Source organism: Mustela erminea, chromosome 18 (assembly GCF_009829155.1).
Source record: "Mustela erminea isolate mMusErm1 chromosome 18, mMusErm1.Pri, whole genome shotgun sequence".
NCBI classification, from domain to species: domain Eukaryota; kingdom Metazoa; phylum Chordata; class Mammalia; order Carnivora; family Mustelidae; genus Mustela; species Mustela erminea.
This window is the reverse complement of record NC_045631.1, coordinates 29317690-29342129: the sequence shown is the minus strand read 5'-3', so window position 1 is coordinate 29342129 and position 24440 is coordinate 29317690. Positions and strand designations below refer to the sequence as shown.

Here is a 24440-nt window from a genome sequence, read left to right as displayed (position 1 = left end):
GACATAAATAAATCTGTTTCATCCTAAAGTTATCTCCCAGCTATTAGAGTTACTCAGCACCACCATCATGTTCCTTACATTTATTCAATAAATAGCTATTGTGTACCTATTATGTCTGAGGCACTAAGTACACAAAGGCACTGCTCCCAAGAATACGTCTCTGAACTAAGGAGACAAAAAGTTCCTACTTCCACAGAGCTCATATTCCACTGAGGGGACAGAGATGAGTATAGAAATAAAATATTACCATGTCACATGGCAATGTTTATAAAGAAAAACAAAGCAGGGATGGAGAATATGAGCCCAGGAGGGAATAGGAAGAGCCCTTCAGAATAGGACAGTCTAAGAAGGCCTCACTGAGAAAGTATATTTGATTCTTGGGGGTGACACCTGAGAGACTACAAGAAGAAAATACCTGGGGTATTAACTGGGACTAACAAGTGGAAAGGCCCTGAGGTGGTGGTATGCCTGGCTTACCTGAAGGATGACAAGTCCTTAGTCAGAGTGACTAAGGCAGAGTGAGGGGAGAGGAAGTAAAAGGTCAGGGCACCAGGCAGATCCTGATGGGCCTTATAGGTTGTTGGAAAGACTTTGGCTCTTGCCCCAATAATAGTATGGAAAAGAACAATGAATGAAGATCAGAGCACGGGCTCTTAAGGCTTTTTGAGACATAAAGTTGGTAAACCATTTGACCAACAGTTTTTTAACTGAATCATCATGCTGAGCAACACAGGCCCAAATAGAGTAGATATCTCAGCCTTGGACAATATTTTAGCTTTTTAGAATTTCCACACTGTAGAACTGATTCCAGAGAGATCTACATCCTTGGAAACCTTAAAAATTGTAATACTAATCTATCTCCTGCAAAGCAGATTGGGTCCATCTCTGTGCAACTTTGTTCTTGTAATAATTTATTTGCTTTCTCACCCCCATTAGGTTCCCTTTTCTGTAGAATGGAGTAAATATTACTTGTTCTTCTTTGGCTTATGGGTATCTATGAATCATTTTAAGCTTCTTGGAAGAAAACTACCATGTAAATTCAATGGAACATCATTACCACACTCTTCTCTAACAATACCCTACCCTACCAATGCTGGTTCCTAAGAGGACATTTACAATAGTACAGTGCTCATTTATAACATCTTTCTCCTCTACTGCACTTAGCAATTTGAAGGGAATAAGAGGGGGGGGAAAGGGCAAAGAAAGATCCAACACTTTCCAGTGAATAAAATGTAAAAGCCCTTCTATTAAAAACAAAAACAAGCAGGGGAGGCTGCATTGCTCAGTTAGGCGTCTGACTCTTGATCTCAGCCCAGATCTTGATCTCAGAGTCCTGAGTTCAAGCCCTGCACTGGGCTCTACGCCTGGCATGGAGCTACTTAAAACAACAACAACAAAAACCAGGAGCCCCAGAAATGTATTTAATATTGTGTAAAAAGTAATCGTGGCTGGGCACCTGTGGGACACGGTTGGTTAAACATCCAACTCTTGGTCTCAGCTCAGCTCATGAGCTCAGGGTCATGAGATTAAGCCTTGCATGGAGCCCCACATGGAGCCCCACATTGGGCTCCCTGCTCATCACAGAGTCCACTTGGGAATCTCTCTCCCTCTCCCACTCCCCAATCCCCTGCTAGCACTCTCTCACAAATAAATAATTAAAAAAAATAATAAACTATGGCTAACTTTTACATAAAGAAAATTACAACACACACAAACTCTTTACTACAAAAACCAAGGAAATGTCTACCCCCAGAATCAGCTTAATAAACATTAAATAGCCTCACAGGTGTAATAGCAGAGGTACAGCTCATTTATTGCCTCCTATTAACCATAGCGATTTATGGATTCAAATTTACAAAATATTTGCTGGATTTCCACATGAAATTAAGAACTATTACATGTACAAATGTGTTTGATGGGTGCTTAAAAAAGAGATATCTTCTTAACTTGAAAAATTATCATTAAGCATATTCTATAGCTTCCTTCTCTCCTCTGGGTGCCAGTCTTCTAACAACAAAGCCAAGTCAAGAGAGGCTCTGAGCTGGGACTGCAGCAGGCAAGCACCTAAGATTGTTAGTGCACACAGTGGAACTCCATTTGAGGGTGTACTTCTGACTCTGTTCCAAAGTCAATTATAAATTAATTGGATATTCTGCACCTCCATTAACATAAATAACTGAGGGTTGACTGTGCCTTGAATATTTATACTTCTTTTAAAGTCTGTCTCAAAACAAAATCCCAAAACTTTGAAATCTCTGCTTCCAAGTAGCCCCAACTTGTGCAAAGCAATGCATATGCTATTTCAAAATTTATGACGTCAGGTTCCTATATTAGATAACCTACCATGGTCTGTTATAAAATGAAGAGAAAGGTAATAAAAGTTGTTACATAAAAAGGTAGATACTGACTAAATAAACATTCTGATGTACAAATATCTTTGCAAATGAAACACAAATGAGAGAAACAGAAGGAATACAGAGATCATTACAAATTAGCAGGATATTGGGTATTCTGGGTCAACCTCAAAAAACAGTATTCATCATTTTCATGCCTTTTGAGTCTGGAAATAAATGAATCATTTATTCAGAGCCCACACTGGTGTTCTGTTCATCTGTGGCATTCTTTGAAGTGCAGAATTTTAGAGCTGGAAAAGCCTGGGCTCTAGGGTTCAAGTTCCAACTATGCCCCCTACTAGCCACATGACCTTGGCAGATAATAACACCTTGAGTCTCAGTTTCCTTATCTGTAAAATATGAAGAATAGAAGTACTGTACTTTTCTCACAAAGTTATTATGAGGAGGCAACGAACTAATACATGTAAAGTGAACAGCACACATTTGCAATGCACGATTATATTTGAATCTCTCATTTTTACAGATGGGGACTCTAAAGCCTAGAGAGGTAAAAATCATCTTGTCCCAAATCACCCAACCACATAGTGACAGAGTCAGAGCTGAAGTCCAGCCCCTTGAGTCGCAGTGTAGTCACTTAGACAACAATGACCTGCTAAAGCATTCTCTCTCTGGTTTTGGCCAAAGCTTTTATTTATAAAGATTTCTCTCCCTCCTCAAATAATTCATTCCAGGCCCTGATTACAAATAAAGCAAAAAGGCCAAGATAGGACAGCTACGTGTTGACTAATAGGTAAGTGCAGGGCAAGCAGAGACATTGCACAAGGGGGAATTTGTCCAGGAGGTGTTCACTGCTAGTGGCCCAATGTTAAACCACCAAGCTGCCACTGTAGGTCTGAAGCCTCAGGACAGTACATTCTAATCTGGATCATAACTTTATCCTAAAGTCTAAGAAAATCCAGGACAAACCGCTGAGCAGGAAGAGTGTGACCGTCAAAGAACTGTTGACCTCTTTTGTGCAATTTTTTGGTTACAATCCTCTTGCCTTTTTGCTTTGAGAAAAAGGATTGTTTTCAAGTTGTCCTTCTGAGTGACATTTATAAAGAAGGAACAGGAATTGGAAAAGAAAATGGGGCTGTAATCATTTATAGAAGTGGTAACAACAATATGACTAGAAATAACAGAAACAAACCTTGACAAAAGGTAAATAAACCAGAAGACAGGACAGTTAGACAATGCATATGCTCTAGCACATTTTTCATCAACAATGGTATAAACCACGAGAAAAAAATAAATATTCAGATGAAAAATAAAAACAGTAAGAAGTTATAACCACTATCATTTAGTGCTTTTTACCAGACACAGACAAGGAATTAGGAGAGCTGGAAAGTTTCCTTGACATGGATTAATTGAACAAAATGTAGAGAAATGTCAAAATTTCTGAAACTATCTGGGAATTCCAGAAACCACAGCAAGGTTACTATTTATTTTTTTTTAATTTTTTTAAGATTTTATTTATTTATTTGACAGACAGAGATCACAAGCAGACAGAGAGGGGAGGAAGCAGGCTCCCCGCCGAGCAGAGAGCCCGACGTGGGGCTCGATCCCAGGACCCTGGGATCATGACCCAAGCCGAAGGCAGCGGCTTAACCCACTGAGCCACCCAGGCGCCCCTACTATTTATTTTTTAAGACACTGTTCTTGTACCTTTACGTTTCCTAGTGCAGAGCACCGCCGATTTTACAAAGGCCTGACAATGTCTTTGGAGACAATCAAACTTAATAGGCAGCTAGAATAATTCATAGCAGAAGGATACATTGAATTATTTAAAATTCCTCAAGGCCAACAGAGAAGAATGCCTTCAGATCTGCGGCACCAGGGTACAGCTATCTATCAAGCAAGCTGAAGCGCAGCAAAGCACGAATCTAGGAGATACAAACTTCAGTTACAAGGAAGGCTTGGTTAACCACTGTCGTGTAATCTGATAAGGACCAAACAGCATGGATTCTAGAAGTGTAAACCATGTGTTCCTAACACACTAGAGTTCTTTGAAAGAATTAATCAAATAGTAGATAAAGAAAAATTGGTACATATCATCCAAAAAGTTGTTTTGTATTTTTAAAATAAAGTCTCTCTTAAGAAGTTATTAAGAAAATTCAGTTACTATTATGGATCAAAAATTGATTAACAGACAATAAACCAGGACCAATACTGAGAGTATCCAGCGATTAATATTAGGCCAGTGTACAAATTTATTAATGACCTAAAAGAAGCTTATGTGAACAGAAAAAGTAAAGACTAAAAATTGCCAATAATGTAAACTACCCAATAATAAAATAAAAAAAGCCTTGCTAAATAATAGATACAATGAAATTCCCTCTTCACAAAGTAAAGAAACAACATTTTTAAAAGTTAATAGCTAAAAAAAAAAAAAAAAAAAAAAGATTGGCAGGATTTACCAGAGTGAGAAAGGTAGAATAAGCAAAGATATGATAAAGATTGGTAAAATAATGAATGGCAAAGAGAATGCCAGCTAGTCTCTGTTATATACCTTTTCCTTTATGCATACACAGAGCCTTATGGTAACAGAAGACAACACAAAATAAAAGGCACTATTTTATGCAGCATATAATTAACCCATTGAACATGCTGCCACAGGACATTAATAAGACACAGAGTATGGCTCTCCAAAGACCTCAGAAATATCAAAATACGGTTTTGTAGTAAAACTACTTATGGAAAAAAATGAAAATGGAGCATACACCTCATGCTTCAGGGTATCAACAAGGCAAGCTCAGGAAGAAAGTTTCCTTTTCAGTTATAGTCAAATGATTTGTGAGTTCAACTTTTAAATATTCCTAATTCCATCCTAGAACTCAGATTAAGTGAATAGACTCTTATCTAAAAATTCTTTTGCCATTTTTTCCAGATACATTCTTTTTGCCTGTTCATTTTTCTGAATAGCCAAGCCCTCCATTTCATCTAATTCTTCTTCTACTTCACTTATCCCAGTTTCAAAATGTTGCCTAAAAAATGATCACGAAGAACCAAAAATCATATATGTAAAATTACATATTTGGAAGAGTTCTTTAATTTGTTAAATTTTCTCACCTTCTTTAAGTAGACAAAAATTGGATTCATACAATCTTTGGTTCTATTCATATCACACAATTAAAATCTGAGGCCAAATGCTGAAGTAAATCATATTTAATAACATCTTAACCTATGCACAAGAGCTACAGCAAGAAATGCCCTTTTGTAAAGTGAATTTTAATCAATAAGGAACATAATTCTATGGAATAAGACACAAGAATGCCACAGTAAAAAAAAATACAGCCTTTTGGGCTCATGTTCACCATGGGGAATGAACAATTTGTCTATGAAAAGCTATGGCCCCAGTCAGTTCATAAATTCAATACAAAAAGGTAGGCTATGAATGAATTATAGACAAAATTCACAGCCTGAAAGCCTAAGAAACTGTGTCTGAAAAGCTTTGTGGGTCAGTGGAAAAAAAAAAAAACCATTAAATTTTTTTCAAAAATAAAATTATGTGTAGACAAGACCAAAGGAGGCAAGTTTACACCTTGTGTCCATTTTGTAATGCAATCCTCTCCATTTTGGGCTTAGCAGTAGGGTGCTACACGTGGTATAAAGCCTGCCGTAGCATTCAAGCTTGACTGAATTTTAGAAGTGACACAGTGATCAAATATGCTCCAAGGACGTTCTAGAATTTCAGGGTGCTGCTGACCATTACAACCTCCTCACAAGTGCATGGTAACAGATGGTCACTAGACTTACTGTGGTGATCACTTTGTAATGCATACAATATGAAATTATTACATTGTACACATGAAACTAAATAATGTTATATAGCAATTTTACCTCAATAAAAAAAAAATCAACCTCTTTTGTGTTCACTTCGATTTTAAACAGGATATAAAGTATGATCCTCATGTCAATTAAATAGAAATCCGTATATTTAATCTACCAAAAAATAGTGTCTGGAATACATCACTTGCAAAGAATGGCCTTATTACATGGATCTAAAGAGGCAATGTAATATCTGAGTTAAAAACAACCAGATGATCTTCTAAAATATGGAATTTTATGTGTCTCTTCTTTAGCATAAAACAAGATGTTTTAGAATGCCAATAAGGCATTATCTTTAAAAGAGGAAACAAACAGAAAACTAAACAGCAGAAGCTCTTGCATGGCATTTGGCTTGGGACACAAAAGAAGAAAGGCATAATTCGAACAGATGGAAAGTGAAATGTAATAAATTGTCCTTACCTGCATTAGTTTTCCTTCTGCTGGAGTTATTTCAGCAACACCAGCAAAAACACCTTCCAAAGTGAGATTCAGTTTTCCTGTGGGGTCCATTTTCAAGGGGATCACTCTGATAATAGCTTTCTGCTCTGCTGATCTTTCCGACTCCACCGCTGCCGCCAGTACCAGTCCTGTGCGTCCAAAGCCTGCCTGCAGGGTAGCCATCAGCAGCCAGGGCCAGAGGGCAGCCAGCTGCAGCTGGTGGCCACCACTCATGCTACCAGCTGCAGCAATGCACTTCGGCCATACATACCGCTTCCACCAACCAATTCCAAGTGCAGCTTCTCAGATCCAAACAAATGGGGGAAAAGAGAATTGATGCTTCAGTTTCTGAAAGCCAAGTCGTAGTCTGGGCCCTTCCTTTCTCTAAAGTGTCTTCCCACAAACAGGTGGCTTTCCTGATCTGTCGGGGCAGACGGTGTCTTCAGCCCACTTCTGCAGCGGGTCTGTCTTTTTCTCCCATCTTCACTGTGATTAGTAAAGATACCACCGCTTCTCTTCGGAATTTCCAACTTTCCTTGAGGTGAAATGTTACATTCTGAACTTTTATTATGTCAGTTCGCGTGGTGCTGGTCTTCCATATGTATCAAGTTGCTGAACCACTAAACCCGACGTTAATGAACCAAACCAGGCAAAGGAAAAAACGAAAGCCATGCATCGAAGGTGAGAGTGAGAAACGCCAGCTCAGAAAATGAAGAGATGGTCCTTTTGAAGCCACAAAATTTGTCAACAGCAAAAGACTAAAGATCACAGGGGGAAAAAGGTGTTTGTTTGTTTGTTTTTCAATGGAGAAGGAGAGGGTACAATACTTCAGGCCACACCTTGAGAGACGTCCAAAGATGCTACAACATGAATTCACAAAAGTTTCCTCATTAAACTGTATTTTAGTGTTGCCAAAGTTCTAGGCCCGTGGAATTTATAACACTTTTCATGAAGTTAAAAATGCTATCATTTTTAATGTTCTACCTAAATTTGCCTACAAATTAGATGCTAATTTATATGTCTTCACAGAGTACAGGATAATCCTGAGTCTCACCACCTTTTCCAACTTTCACAATTAGAAGAGTATCTCGAAAGGTTAGCTTTCCAATTATTTTTCCCAGTTAAATGATATTTCTATCTTTATTTTCCATTCTCTCTTGGGGACTCCAACTTTTATTCTCCTGTTTGAGAATGTCAAGCGCTTTGATTTCCCATGAGATGCTTTTAGAAACTACTTTCTTATCCAGATCTTATAATCTGTAATTTTCCACATTCTTAAGTAAAACAAAGAACTATTCCTAACACGTTTTCAAATTCCTCGAGGGGGTGGGGAATAAAAGATAGGGGGAGTAGGGAGGTGATTAGTCTACAGGCTCTGAGTAGAACATCCTGAAAAAGTAAAAATAAGCCTGAGGAGAGTAGATCTGTGCTATTTCTAGGTACACTTGCGAATTTGGGTCTTTGTACAAACAAAACTTTAGTTCTAAGATATTAAAGTGTGCACCCTTAAGTAAACATAAATGCACTTCAACCATAAAGCCTGCCGTGTTCAGAGGTCAAGTTAAAAAAAATCTTATAAAGTCTTCGGAATAAGTGCTGAAAAGCCAAGCAATTGAACATGAACCTGTTATATAGATCCTTCTCTTTTGCTGAGGCAGAGGGAGAAAAATAAGAATTTCAAAAGAAATCTGCAAACCTGTTGCGCTGTCGGGCCCACTGGAATCCACGGGGGTGAAAGAAATTCAATTATGCTTTTATAGGTCCTGCTCAAAAAAGGTTTCAACTGCTTAACCAAGTACAGCTTATTCTTCCACCTTCTCACTCTGCAACCAGACCAAGGGCCCCACACTGCAGGTAGGTGCCGAGAAATTCCGCAGCCTGAAAAAGTAATCCATGCAGGTCAAAGGCAAACATTTACTCCAGGCTTAGAGCTACTGTTCCCAAGAACTCTAAAAAGCACTTATAGAGGATCCAAAATCATTTCTGAAATCTCCTTTCTAACAAATGTTCTTTTTCTCCCCGAACAACATATAAAATGATCAAATCTTGAGAGAGAAAAGGAGCAAAGTAGCAAATACATCAGCAACAATTCACTACCAGGAACACAGAAAATCCCAGAGGGAGAAAGCAGTATCTCTGAATCACGGATGGACTTGGAAAGTTCGGAAAGATTCGAGTGCTTCCCTTCCAGAAAGACAATTCTGGATCAACTCCCTAGAGGAGGAAGCCTGTGGTTTGTAATTGGTGTTCTAGCTCTGACTCCCTCCCCTGGGCCTGCAATCACGCTCTCTACCTGCTGACACAAAGTGAGGGTGGAGCAGCTAGAGGCAACCCGCCCCTCCTCCTGGCTGGCTAGAGGGCAAGGGCTTGAGTGCGCGCACACTCACGGAGCCAGGCACGTTCTTTTGCTCTCTGCTCTCTCGGCTCCTCTACGCCCTCTATGGAGCCACAGCCAAACTGCATCCAATTCAATGCTCTAACTTGGTCCTGGTAAGCAAGCTACCACATGTAAATCAAGTCCACTCACCCATACATCTAAGCAGCTTCTGCAACCAGAACATAAATGGTCGTATGAGGAAATAAAGAGAATAAAACAGTGAAAACCCAGAACATGAAAGAGCAGACACAAGACTATGCAAATAACAAGTTCAAAGGGGTTTCGTTTCTGCTCTTTTTGGGTTTTAGTGTCTAGAAAGGGCACAATGCCAGGATGAAGTGATCCAGTGCTGTAGTCCTTATTGCTGTCTCATGTCTGCTACACCAGCAAGAATCCTGTCCATTTTACACATAGTTTTGCTTCAGCTTTTTACGTATTTAAATTCAGCAGCTCTTTTCTAAACTGTGCCTGTATGGAGCTTTTTAGATCAGGCTGGTATCAGAGGCCTGGAACCTCTTATTTACTTCTCACGTCATTGGAGAATGAAATAATACTATGGATCACACCCATGCCCTCAATGTAAGATTGCGAGGAAGTCTGCCATCAACACAAGCAAAGGAGTAAAATATATATGCTTCATAAGAAGTGTGTAGGCAAAAAGAAAACCAATTCTTGGCTAATTACCACAACCATGATCTCTACCCCTTTTAGTTACCTTGTCATGAGAATGCAAAAGTTTCTAATATATGTGTCTAAAATTTGAATTTTCAAAATTTCCAGATTTTATTGGACTGTGTCCAATTTATTTTTGACCTATTGCCAACAATCTCTCCGAACTGTATAAAAGTACAATGTGAATGTGGTTAACATATTGAAGTGCACATTTAGATTGCTTTTACACTGAAATTTTAGTTGTGGTAAGAAGCACAGAAGACTAAAAATGTTTTAGTTGTACAAATGAGAGTATATAAATTGATCATCTGTAAAATGTGGCTAACAATAATTGCATTGTAGGTTGGTTATAAAACTTTGAGCTGACATAATACCTCTAGAGCAAAAAAGTATGAGTGCTTTCTTTACCTTGAACATTTTTTCCCTAAAAAAGGTTTATAGGAATAATTTTGGCATTTTTGGCCTAATAATTGACATAGAGCTGAGAAATAAGCTCTAAAATAAATTCTTAATTTAGCACGTTCTCTTTATTGGTTGGACCTTAAGAACACAATGTAACTATAGACCTTTACAGCTCTTTTCAAACAAATTTTTTAAAAACTTCTATGGTTTTGGGGCACCTGGGTGGCTCAGTGGGTTAAAGCCTCTGCCTTTGGCTCAGGTCATGATCCCAGGATCCTGGGATCGAGCCCCGTATCTGGCTCTCTGCTCTGCAGGGAGCCTGCTTCCTCCTCTCTCTCTCTCTGCCTACCTGTGATCTCTCTCTGTCAAATAAATAAATAAAATCTTTTAAAAAAAAAAAACTTCAAAAAAAACCTTCTATGGTTTTATATTTTTTATTTTATATATATTGTGTAATAGTAGAGCATAAATAATGCAAAATATACATTACTGTATATTTAATAGATGCAAAAACATCTCCTACCAATGGACTTTGCCTCACCTGTTCATGCTTGAAACTTGCAAAGAAGTTAAGAGACCTAAACAAACCTAAGAGTTAATATACACACTTAGTTAAAAGAAGGAAAATAAAAATAGATGTGGTTTCCCTCTCTCAAGGAAACTGCATGATCTAGGAATGATGCTAATATGTATTGTGAACCTGGGTCTCCCATGAGATACTCAGGATCAAACCAAACAGCCTTACGTAGTTTATTGCACTGATATATTGTGTTTACTAGGTCACCAAAATTGACAAGCAAGAGAAATTATTCTCTTGCTTATCCTTCAGGGGTTGATATACCACAACTTCCACACAGATGTCATAAAGATGTCATTACTGTGGTAATGAAATGTTCATCTCACTGACATCAACCACCTAATCTTACCCATGAGAAAGATCATCCTTCAGGATCTATTTCCACATCTGGATTGTCTAAAGTTACTGAAGACTATTCATCCTTTTCCTTAAAAAAAAAACAGGTTTTTTTATAAACATGTCCAAGAAAAGTCCATATTCCTAATGGCATTTGAAAGATTCATCCGCTGTTCAATTGCAAATGGGAAAAAAAAAAACCCCTGACACTTTTTATTTAAAGTCAGATTCTTTGAAAATCAGAATACATTCTTTTTTAAATTTTGTTAAGATGACTGAGATCTCTACTGATCACCAATAAAACAGTAAAAACAAGCAAGACAAATCCAGTTGAAATACTCACTTTATTGTTGACTGATTGAAATTTATCGTGCTTAAGGTGCTGAAATACTGAGGTCCTAGTCAGAAACCTTGTTCATATGTATCAGACCCTACTGGCTAATTCACACAAAGATTTTATTTTATCTTTTGCCATTTTCCCCAAGTCAGTGATGATAGCTTTAGTTGATAGGTAGCAGGCATGTGAGCAAAGCAGGAGATCCAGCTCCTTGGTCTGTTGTATTCGTATATAAAAAAGTTTGGGAAGCTGATAAAGGTATTTCATTAATTAAGCTTTAAACCACTGAAACCAAATCCATGCCAAGGTTTCTGCTTGACACATGTTCCTCAAAAGATATTATTTCTTTCAACATACAAAAAGCTAAAAAGGCATATTAAGGGAAGGAATGTCTCCTATACAGTTTATCAGCTTCTCAACATGACAGCGAAAAGGCAAAGTTCCTTCATTTGGAAATTGGGTCTCTTCTTCACATACTCTGCCAAAATACATAGTCAGGCCAAAAGATGGAGGAGTCTTGATAATTTGTTCATCTTTTAAACCTTGCTAATAAAGATGAGTAAATGCCCATCACATGGACATCAACTAGTCTAATCAGATGGACCAAACAGGTCACTTTTCAGAATCTACTTTCATATCTAAACTGAGTCACTGCATACCAATACAGAACTCATCCATTTTGGAAAAACTACTATCTCTGTAACATTTCTATGGTTTGACATCATTGGGAAGGTGCAATGCAACTTAAGAAACAAATTGTTACACCCACGAAGAGTAGCATAGTATTTATGTCATATCACTAAGTGCCTTTTCTTTTTAATTAGTTTCATATTCCTAGGCTTTCCTTTTGTCCCTGCAATTCTTATTAGGACAACTGAAACAGAATCCGATAAAGAAGTTCTAGCCAGTTTAAAAGACTTTAAAATCAGACAGTTTCTTGCTGTCATTGGATGAGCAAGTGAGGGATCAACCACAGAAAGTGGATACCCAAGATACCTCTCCTAAAAACCGGTCCCACAGTCCTACTATTTGAATTTAGAATCCTACAGAGGGGATAAAATAAAAATGTTATGGTCTATCCCACTATCTAAAATTCTCTCAGAAGCTTAAACCAGACATAAAGTATTAAGAACATCAGAGGTATACAGTTTCTGTTAAATGACTACTAATCAGTTTTTCCCAAAATTTGCACACAATATCTCATATAGATGAGAATTTATATGTACTTAATATAAAAAGCTAATGCAAAAAAACAGTGTTAAATCTCTTACTGTTTTTGTTCACACATTTCCCCTTCAAAATAAATATCTTACACATGCATCCTTTATCCTTCTATCCTGCAATATTAATAAAAATACAAAGCTTTAAAACTTTAAAATCTACCAGCATTTATAAATATAATAAACAAATACTTTTCTTTAGAAGACACTTAAATAAGTGATATACAACAAAACCTTCTTACCATTTATGATAATGTATCATTAAAATTAAAGAAAGATATGAAAATAGAAGAATGCTCCCATTAATATAAAAGAATCAGGGGCTGTTAAGTGTGATGGATGGTCCAAGTCCGGACGCCTTGCTTTTGAAACAGAATGCTGGGTTAGGACGTAAGAGCATTTCCTGGTTAATCACTTAGAAAATTAGCTCTTTCTCAGAGTTTCTTCCCTGGAATTCCTGACCCATTTAGACCTGTGATCTTGGTGACCTCACATGCCTTTGTTTCTCACACAATCTTCTCTAGAAGGATCACACTGTGACTTGAAACAGATAGACTGAGCTCCCCATTGGCGTTGTGCTGACTACAGTTTGAGAGCGGCAAGATAGCAAAGCAGCACACACACAGATGATTCTCCAGCACAGAGATGCGGCAGCTTTTAGATGCTTCTGGACTGTAACAGAAGGCCAGGACTTTTCATTTGAAAGGGATCTGGGCAGCAAAAAGAAAAAAAAAAAAAAGGCTGCTTGATGTTTAGTAGTTTGTCAAGGTAAATAATCTGAAACAGCTGTAGTAAATACCAAAGTTCCAATTCTCAATTAACAAAATTCTCAATTAACAAAACAAAAATACTTTTTTTTTCCTTAACAGAACTGAAAAAATCCCAACAGTGTGTCATGTGCAAGGCTAGTCTGCCTCCAGCTAAGCTAGTGCACAATGTCACATTTGTCATCCGTTCCTCACTCTTTTAATTCTTCCTCCTTTGGAAAGTGCTCCTGCTTGCAGGCCACGTCCACCAGCAGATGAAGATCTAGAAAGAAAGAAGGTTTGTTTACTCACTCTTAGCCTCTTGGATTGTAGAGCTCGACAGGTAAGTCTTCAGACAAGAAGAACAAGTTGCTCGTGTTTAAATGTAGAATTGGATCTAAAATTATACTATCTCATCAGATTCTCAATTTTCGGTCATTCCTTATACCTCTAGAGCACACAGACGCAGCCCAGTTGTTAACCCAATGAGACCAACAAAGTGTACAGTTTATATCTTTTCAGTGATATAGCTGCCTCTTTTCATTTCAACTGCCTTTTATTTTAAGTGAAAAATTAAGGAAAGGTGTCAAAGGGATCAAAGTGAAATATACACACACACAAAAATTCATTTCTTTGATATTATAACAATGAGTGGGTGGGTGGCTTGTGGGAATATGAAAAAGTCATGTCTTCAGAAATACAGTGTTAAAATAACTATTTTTCCAAAGTTGACTGACTCCATAAACTTTCCACTTACTGACAACACAGCTGCTCTCTTGTAGAAAAACCCATCTGAATTCTCTGTAAAAAAGAAACATACCCTTCATGGAAGTAAGAGACAAAGAGAGCTGGTTCACCAAGAATGGAAAGAACTAAGGGTGCCTAGGTGGCGCACTCGGTTAAGCACCCAACTCTTATTTTGGCTCAGGTTGTGATCTCTGGGTCGCTACCTCAGGGCCCCACCTCTGACTCTAAGCTCAGTGCAGTCTGCTTGGGTTTCTCTCTCCCTCCTTCGTTGCCCCATCCCTCCTAAAATAAATAAACAAATCTTAAAAAAAAAAAAAATGGAAAGAACTAAAAAGTGAACTCTTAGCTCAGGTAGTAGATTTTGTAAGACAAAAAACTAAGATCATGTATAGAAGTAGAGCTAAAGTACCTGAGTAACACAGGCAGAAGTAAAAAGACCCTACTGTGGCTTCAGACCCAAGCTAATTAGTTTGCAGCTTCTAGAGCAACATACACACTTCTGGTTTATAACTTCTAGACCAGGGAACCCTTTCAGGTTTGTTTTGAAGCTTAAATATTGCTGCAGTAGCCCTTCGGAATTAAACTAAACTATACAGCATGAGTTCTTGATTTAATTCTAGATACAGACTTTTATCATTATATTTCTAGAACACAGTTTTTGTGGGATTGACCAACAGAGTAGGCAAGAGACCTAATTTGATAAAATAATTCTACTATTGTATTTGAGAGAATCCAGAAAGCATAAGGAATAGTAACTACTTTTACCATATTTTGTAAAAGGAAAACCAGTCACTAGGGGCAGGTGAACTCATCTGGTGAACAACACTACAACCTATCCATAAAGAACAAGTGATCTGGGGCACCCGTTCACTTGTTGAACAGGTTAAGCATCTGCCTTTGGCTCAGGTTATGATCCCAGGGTCCTAGAATTGAGCCCCACATTGGGCTCCCTGCTCAGCAGGAAGTCTGCTGGTCCCCCTCTACTCCCCACCCCTGCTTTCTCTCACTGCCTTTCTCTTTCTCAAATAAATAAACAAAATTTAAAAAAAAAAAAGAAGAGCAAGCAATTTACCCAGATGAGCATCTCATTTATCACTTAAAATTCAGTTCTTGTGCATCCATGATCATAACAACATTATTCACAATAACCAAAAGATGGAAACAATCCAAATGTCCAAGGACAGATGAGTGGATAAACAAAATGTGGTATATACATACAGTGGAGTATTAATTAGCCTTAAAAAATCAGGAAATTTGGGCGCCTGGGTGGCTCAGTGGGTTAAGCCTCTGCCTTCAGCTCAGGTCATGATCTCAGGGTCTGGGATAGGGGCCTGCATCGGGCTCTCTGCTCAGTGGGGAGCCTGTTTCCCCCTCTCTCTCTGCCTGCCTCTCTGCCTACCTGTGACCTCTCTCTCTCTCTCTCAAATAAATAAAATCTTTAAAAAAAAAAAATCAGGAAATTCTGACACATGCTAAAACACAGCTGAGTCTTGAAGATATTATGCTAATTCAAATAAGTCAGTCACAAAAAGACAAATACTGTGTAATTCCACTGTATGAGTACCCAGAGCAGTCAAATTTGTAGAGACAAAAAGTGGCATGGTGGCTGCCACGGGCTATAGGCTATTATGGGAGTTACTGAATGGACACAGTTTCAGTTTAAGAAGATGATAAAAGCTCTGGAGATGGATGGTGGTGATGGTAGAGCAACAACAGGAATGTGCTTCATGCCACTTAAGTGTACAAAATGTTTAACATGCTAAATTTCATGTTATGTATATTTTACCATAAAAGAGTGCTCCTTTTCAGTCTATATAACAATAAAAATCAGTCTCATATTTATATAACATCTTTTTTTCAAATAGTTAAAGTACATTATTATCAGGTCACTTAATTGATCCTGAGGAGTAAACTGCTACCAGAAGCAAGAAACTCTACTCTAAGCCAAATGGTTAATAAGTAAAGCCAGTGGTTTCTCAACCTTGTGGCACACTGGAATCACCTAGGGATCTTTTAAAAAATACTGATGCTTATGGTTCCTACTGTAACATTCTGCTTTAATTGGTGTGGAGTTCTACCTAGGCATCAGGATTTCTAAAAGCTGCCCCAAAGATGAAGGATAATACCTAACGATGAACATTCTCTAAACACCTCAGCTCCGTGTCAGAAGAAAGACAGGCCATATATAAAGAACATATTTAAGGTAAATGCTAGTAAAGCCACTGGGCACCTGGGTGGCAAGTCATTAAGTGTCTGCCTTCAGCTCTGGTCATGATCTCAGGGTCCCGGGATCAAGCCCCTCATCAGGCTCCCTTCTCGGCAGGAAGCCTGCTTCTCCCTCTCCTTGCCTCTCTGCCTACTTGTGATTTCTCTCTCTCTGTGTCAAATAAATAAATAAAATTAAAAAAAAATAAAAGGTTAGTAAAGCCACTACAGATTTCACATGGGGAGGCAGACTGAAGAACAGCAGCAAAAAAACCTTTTTGTTGTTTTTTTTTTTAAGATTTTATCATATTGGTAAGTTCAAATAATGGACAAGAACACATCACAGACAGGCATACTTGAAAAAGCAATAGCCCAGGGGCACCTGGGTGGCTCAGTTGGTTAAGCATCTGCCTTCCACTCAGGTCATGATTCCAGGGTCCTGGGATTCAGCCCTGCATCAGGCTCTCTGCTCAGTGGGGAGCCTGCTTCTCCCTCTCCCTCTGCCTACTGCTCTGCTTACTTGTGCTCTATCTCTCAAATATATAATATATAAGTAAAATCTTAAAAAAAACCAACAACAACAACACACACACACACACACACACACACACACACACACACACACACTAGCCTAGGTGGCTGTGTAACAGCCTCAGAATGAGTTATATAAATGAATGTGTACAACAAACTCTCTTACCCTTCATGACTGGCTTTAAATTAGCATTTGGCACGCGGCTTCCAATAACGGGCATCAAAACATAGTAGTTTTATCAAAGTGAGCTTCCTTCATTAACAAAGCAGCTGGTTAAGGAGTTAAGAGTATAGAGACCAATAAAAATACAAAAAGACATAGACTAGCTGGGTGATTCTAGACGTTTATATGACTTCATTTAGAAAGAGAAGCTTGCGTACTCATCCGAGAAGGTTAGTATTTGGGGATTACAGTAGCTCAGTTGGTTTGAGAGCTGAAAGGCCTTGAGGGAGAAGAGCATTGCATCTACTTGTTTGGGAATGTTAATTCCTACTGAGAGCACCCTCTAGGGTTTGGGGATTATTGTCTTAATGAAGTCTCATCCATAATCCAACAGCTACAAAATGGTAAATCCTTTCTTTAGGAATGAATAGAACTTTGCTTGTAAACATTCACTTTCCCTTAACCAGAAAGTAAATACCCCATCAAAACAGAAATGAGTATAGATTTTTACCATAAGATCAATATTTGGGTATATCCAGTTTAGGGTGATAGCATTACAGAAATTGGAGGAGCGTGACTGAGCATTTCCTTAAGTTAATATGTGCTCAAAAAGCCTACACACAGCATGGCAATGATTGTGATTGACAATCTCTTTCTAACAAAACACACATCTATTAAAATCAATATAATCTGGATATTTAATCAACTTGAAGTCTCTTATTTGAAAGAAATTCTAAGAAAGCTTGAAGAGTGAGAAGATGCTTCTACTTAAGTCAGGCAGACGCACCACATTTTCAAAATAATTCAGTTACAGAAGGGCACTGAGAAGTTCTGGAATATAGGATGCCCTATTCAATGAGATATTGAACAATATAATTGAACAATATCCAACAGATAATGTTAGAATCATAGTATTTCAGAATTTGGAGGGAAAGGAGTCTTTAGAAGCGATTTCATGAAATTTCTTTGTTTTTATCATAAATAATACATTGGGGAAGTTGAAACCCTATTGAGGGGAGATACTCATAATAATAATGATAGTTGAAATTGAAGTGATACTTTAGGAATTTCACATTTAGTTCCTATCATTATTACTTTAATCTTGGAGTTTAGTATCAAAATTTAAAACATTTGGTCATCTCTGAGAACTAAACTAAACATTAGTCAATTTTGAGCCCTCCTCAAAAGTACCTCCTTATCTCCTAAGGGCTTCTCTGGTCATCAAGGATCAGAAGCTAAGAACAACGACTTTCTAATATAGATTTCAATAGACTGAATGTTTATCTCCCTGAAATTCATAGGTTGAAACCTAACCCCAATGTGGTGGTGTTAGAAAGCTGCAATTTCTGGAGGTCACTAGGTCATGAGAGTGGAACTTTATGAATGATATCAGTGCCCTTGTAAAAGAGATCCCAGAGAACTCCCTCATCTCTTCTGCCATATGAGAGATAGCAGGAAGATGGCCATCTATGAACCAGAGGGCATGTTCTCACCAGACATTGAATTTACTGTGCCTTGATCTGAGGCTTCTCAGCCTCCAGAACTGTGAGAAATAAATTTCTGTTATTTATAAGCTAGCCACTCTATAGTGTTTCTGTTATAGCAACCTGAGTAGAAGAAGATAGAGTAGGCCAACTTTTTCTGTAAAGAACCAGATAATATATTAATATCTTAAGCTTTGGGGGCTATATGGTCTCAATTACAATTATCTGACTGTGCTAGTCTAGTGTAAAAGAAGTCACAGACAAAACATAAATGAATGGGTGTGGCTGTGTGTTCCAACTAAACTTTTTTTATTATAGACACTGAAACTGGAATTTCATATCATTTTTATGTGACATGAAATATTCTTCTTTTTATTTTCCTCCAGCTATGCTTAGCTTGCAGGCCATATAAAAACAGGCAGTGTGCTAGATTTGGTTCACAGGTCACAGTTTACTGACTTGTAGCACTCACTAGAGGCATAATTGAGATAGTTAACCAAAACACAATATTTCATCAAATAGAATATTGTTATAATAGTTGTAAAAAAAAAGTTATCTTTTCTTTCTTCAAAGAAAATATACAAATGGCCAAAAAGCATGTGAAGAGATGTTCAACATCACTAATCATTAGGGAAATGTAATCAAAACCACAATGAGTAAAATAAAGATTGCTAGGATTGCTAGGATGGCTATAACAATAATAATAATAGGAAAATAATAAGTGTTAATGAGGATATGGAAAAACAGGAACCCTTGTACATTGCTGTAGGGAATGTAAAATGGTGCAGCTTTTATGGAAAATAGTTTGGCCAATAGTTAAATGCAGAATTACGATATGATCCAGCAATTCCACTCCTATGTGTATACCCAAAAGAGTTGTAAACAAATACTCAAATACATGTACACATACGTTCACAGCAGCACTATTCACAATAGCCAAAAGGTAGAAACAGCTCAAATGTTCATCAGCAGATGAATGGATAAATGAATTGTGGTATATACATACAATGTACTATTATTTAACCATAAAAAGAAAATTCTGATACAAATGGTACAATGTGGATGAACCTTGAAAACTTTATGCTAAGTGAAATAAGTCAGACACAAAAAGTCACATATTACATGAATTCACTTATATGAAATATCCCAGAAGAGATAGATCTATAGAGACAGAACACAGATTGGTAGCTGCCAAGGGAATGAAGGAAGAGGCAATAGAAATAACTGCTTAATGAATATGAGGTTTTCTTTTGGATTGATGAAAATGTTTGGGAACTAGATAGAGGTACAGGTTGCACAACACTGTGAATATACTGTCACTGAGTTTTGCACTTCAAAATGGTTAATTTTACGTTTTGTGAATTTTATCTAAAAATATGTATTTTCCTATTAATGTGAAATGACCAAATTTCCCTGCCAGAGAAAGCAGAAAATGGCTACAAAAAGTAAAATTCACAGCCAAACATACCTGAGGTTTAAATGTCAGAACATTAGCGAAATAACTCAATCAGAAAAAGACAATTATCATATGATCTCCCTGATTTGAGGAAGTTGAGAGGCAACATGGGTTTTTGGGGGGTAGGAAAGGAATAAATGAAACAAGATGGGATCAGGAGGGAGACAAACCATAAGAGACCCTTAATCTCACAAAACAAACTGAGGGTTGCTGTGAGGAGGGGGCTAGAGAGAGGGTGGTTGGGTTATGGACATTGGGGAAGGTATGTGCTATGGTGAGTGCTGTGAAGTGTGTAAACTTGGCAATTCACAGACCTGTACCCCTGGGGCTAATAATACATTATATGTTAATAAAAAAATACAAAATTATTTAAAAATTTAAAAATGTAAAAAAAATTTAAAAAAGTCAGTGCATAATGACAAGATATGAAATGGCATCTTAGTAAAACACTTCCAGTTCTTGGTTCCAGAAGAATAAAACTGTGGGGGACATTACTCATGTGTCCCTATCACACTAGCATTATACCAAGCCCAAGGCAATTGTTCAGTAAGTATTTGTTAAAAGAAACCTGAGGGGTGGTTTGACTCCTTACATGTACTTAATGCCACTGAACTATATGCTTAAAAATGGTTAAGATGCGGTGCCTGAGTGGCTCAGTTGTTAAGCGTCTGCCTTCAGCTCAGGTCATGATCCCCGTGGTCCTGGGATGGAGCCCTGCATCGGGTTTCCTGCTCAGTGGGAAGCCGGCTTCTCCCGCTCCCACTTGTGTTCCCTCTCTCGCTGTCTCTCTGTCAAATAAACAAGTACAATCTTTTTTTAAAAAAATGGTTAAGATGGTAAAATGTAGCTTATATCTATTTTACCACCATTTTTTTTTAATATTGCTTTTTTTCCAAGCATTTTTTTTTTAAATAGATCAGTTAAGAGTGGGGAAAAAAGCAATTCATTCGCTCAACAAACACTGAGTGCCACAGCTAACCTCTCGATGCTGAGGATATAGCAATGAACAAAACAAATCCTTGCCCTCATGGAGCTAACCATCAAGAGGGATGAAAAATAATCAATAGAAGATGTCAAGTAGTGATATGTCCTACCAAAGAAAAACAAAAAGGGATAAAGAATAGAGATTGAGGGAGGGCAGGACATGGGGAATAGGATGCTATTTCAAAGAACACAGTCAGGAAGATTTCTATGATGAGCTGGCATTTGAGTGGAGAACTGAATGAGATAAAGGAGCAAGCCGTGTAAATATCCAGGTGAACAGCAAGTGTGAAGGCAAGAATGTGCATAGTTTGCTCAAAGACTAGTGAAGAGATTGTTGTGGCTAGAACAGATGAGCAGGACCAAAGTGGTAGAAGATGAAGTCAGCACAGTTGCCAAGAGCCAAATCATTCAGCATTTTGCAGACCATAATAAGGATTTTTAGATTTTATTCTAAATGTGATGGAGAACCATTGGAAAAATTTAAACAAGGAAATAATTAACATTTTAAAAAGGATGACTCTATTGTGTGAAGGAAAGGTTTTAGGGGCCAAAAACAGAGCAGGAAGACTGGTTAAGAAGCTACTGCAATCATCGAGGCAAGAGATGGTAGTGCTCGGACCGTGGTGAGAGTATGCGAGGGTGATGAGAAATGGTCGGATTCTGGGTCTCCGCTGATATTAAGCTGTTAGAATTTGCTAATGCGTAGGATGTGAGAGAATAAAGTCAAGATTTTTGGCTGACTAGAAGTGACTAGAAGTATTATTTCCTAAAATAAGCAAAATTGGGGAAAGGATGGAATATTCTAAGTTTGGAACACCTATGGCATATCCAATCAAAAATGTAGCATAGGCAATAAGGTATGCAAGTCTGGAGTTCAGAGAAGATTGAGGCTTATGATATAAATTTAGGAGTCATCACTATAAAGATGATAATAAAAGCAATGAGACTGTTTGGGATTACCTAGGAACTGAAAGAGAAGAAAAGAGGTCCAAGAATTGAGCTCTGGGACTCATCCATAATTAAAAGTCAGGAAAAATAAAGAAGATTCAGTAAAAGAAACTACGGAGTGACTAGTACAGGTGCAGGTGAAGGAAAACCAGGAACAGGTGATACTGCAGAGGCCGAGCAAAGGAAGTACTTCAGGAAGTGTGAAGTGGTGGGTTCAAATGCCGCAGGGGTCCAGCAAAGTGGGGACTGAGAACCGGGCAACTTCACAGTCAATGTAAACCTTGACAAGAGCAGTTTCAACTGAGTAACAGGAATGAAAACCTGGGTGAGGAAAGGATATGTTTAAGGAGCTTCTCTCTAAGGGAAACACAAAAACGGAGTAAAAGCTGGATGGAGATATGAATGAAGGAAAGGTGAAATAATTTCTTTTTATCATAGAACTTACCATGGCATGTCTGTATGCTGATGGGAATTACTTTGCATAAAAGGTAAAAAGTGATTATTGAAGAGTAAAGGGGGATGACTGTAAGTGCTAGGTCCATAAGCACATGGGATTCTGTACACGAATGGAAGGACAGACCCTCTTCCATGGTAACAAGGGGAAAGGCAGACCGTAGCACTACAACAGGAGGTAGACTGATAGATTTGTTGGTGGGAAAATATGAAAGTTCTCTTGTATCGGCTTCCATTTTCTCAGTAAGAAACAAGGTTACAGCTGGGAATGAAAAGAGGAGGGTGTTGGAAGTGAGAGCAGAGATGACATGGTAGATGATATGGCTTTGGAAAATGGAGAGTATACTATGGAAAAACAGGATGCTGGCAACACTGGGAACCCACATGAATTTGAAGTGACACCAGTCATTTGAAAGGTACTTAACAGTAATAAACACAATGATAGGATTATGAAAATGATAATTATTGCTAAAATTCCATTGCTACCATGTACTGACTAGTTACTATGTACCAGGCACTATACCAGGCTGGTTATGTTTTTTTTTTTTTTTAAAGATTTTATTTATTTATTTGACAGAGAGAGAGATCACAAGTAGGCAGAGAGTCAGGCAGAGAGAAAGAGAGAGAGAAGGAGGCTCCCGCTGAGCAAAGAGCCCGATGCGGGGCTCGATCCCAGGACACTGAGATCATGACCTGAGCCGAAGGCAGCGGCTTAATCCACTGAGCCACCCAGGCGCCCCCAGGCTGGTTATGTTTTACATTATCATTATCTTCATTTTATAGGTGATGTAACTGAGGCTCAGTAAGGCAAATATGTCCAAGATTACCACGGTAAATGCTTCCAGATTTTAATTTAGAATTTTTATTTAGGAGTGCCTGGTGGCTCAGTCGATTAAATGTCTGCCTACGGCTCAGGTCATGAACCCAGGGTCCTGGGATGGAGCCTTGCACCAGCCTCCCTGCTCAGCAGGGAGTCTGCTTTTCCCTTTCCCTCTGCCCCTCCCCCTCACTCATGCTCTCTCTCAAAATAAATAATAAATTTAAAAAAATTTAAACAATTTTTATTTAATTTAGGTTTTAATTTTAATACAGGTTTTTCTAAAACCAAAAGCCTTCTTCCTGTCAACTATGCCATACTGCCTTGAGTAAATAGTATATAACTCTTACATGGACTTTGATTAAGGTCTTCTAATCCCAAAGAACCCTATATACAGCCATGTATACAGCTATTTCATGGACCATTAGGTTAACTTCTATCAAAGTAGAACAATTTTATACTTCATGAATTGTATTTATGTATGCATTCTCATTACAAAAGCTAACTTTTTAGCGAAGAGGTTCTAGTTTAAATATAAGTTATTTTACTCTTTGCCCCTAATAAAATGGAAATGTGATCAGATGTCCTAATAATGCCAGTATGTCACAACTCTTGTGTTTCCCAGCAGGAAGCCAAGGTCAATTAAGACTCAGTTGTCGACACCACTGACCAAAGGATAAGATTTTACTTAGGGGGGGAAAAAACCAACATGAAGAGTTAATAAGGATAATTAATGTATTAATTACTTAATCAGTTACACTTATAACCATAATAGTGAAAGAGATGAAATTACTATTTTAACAGCAGGTACCAGAATTCCTCATGGGGAGGTAACTGTCTTTGTAGAGACTATATCTTGTCAGATTGTTTTGGGTGGGGAAGATAAGGCCTCAAAGACATTAGGAAATAGATGAAATGCTTAACTTCTCTCCTTAAGTAAGAAAAAAAATTAAAAAACAGAGAAGGTATAGCGCCAGTACAAGGAAAGACGACAAGGCAAAGGCCGTAGTGATTAGTGACAAGGAAAGGTGAAAAAGTGGTAAAGTGACTGAAGGTCTTTTTTTTTTTTTTTTTTTAAGATTTTATTTATTTATTTGACAGAGAGAGATCACGAGTAGGCAGAGAGGCAGGCAGAGAGAGAGAAGGGGGGGATGCAGGCTCCCTGCTGAGTCGAGAGCACAATATAGGACTCGATCCCAGGACCCTGAGATCATGACCTGAGCCGAAGGCAGAGGCTTAACCCACTGAGCCACCCTGGCAACCCACTGAGCCACCCAGACACCCCACTGAAGGTCTTTTAAAAAGAAAGTTGGAGGAGCACCTGGG

General features: G+C 38.1%; 2 protein-coding genes across 2 annotated transcripts in view; both read right to left on the bottom strand.

The window, feature by feature from the left end:
• RNF43 (ring finger protein 43) overlaps positions 1-9080 on the bottom strand; it is a 63845-nt gene extending 54765 nt beyond the window's left edge. Inside the window, exons 1-2 of the mRNA XM_032320717.1 lie at positions 8356-9080; positions 6642-7519 (exon numbers count right to left, since the gene is read on the bottom strand). Coding sequence (XP_032176608.1) covers positions 6642-6893 — 252 coding nt within the window. The 5' untranslated portion in view covers positions 6894-7519; positions 8356-9080. The remainder of the gene's footprint in view (positions 1-6641; positions 7520-8355) is intronic.
• Positions 9081-11354: 2274 nt separating this feature from the next.
• The window catches only part of HSF5 (heat shock transcription factor 5), a 46742-nt gene continuing 33656 nt past the window's right edge, over positions 11355-24440 (bottom strand). The window contains exon 6 of the mRNA XM_032319841.1: positions 11355-13609. Within this exon, the coding sequence (XP_032175732.1) occupies positions 13539-13609 (71 nt within the window). The 3' untranslated portion in view covers positions 11355-13538. The remainder of the gene's footprint in view (positions 13610-24440) is intronic.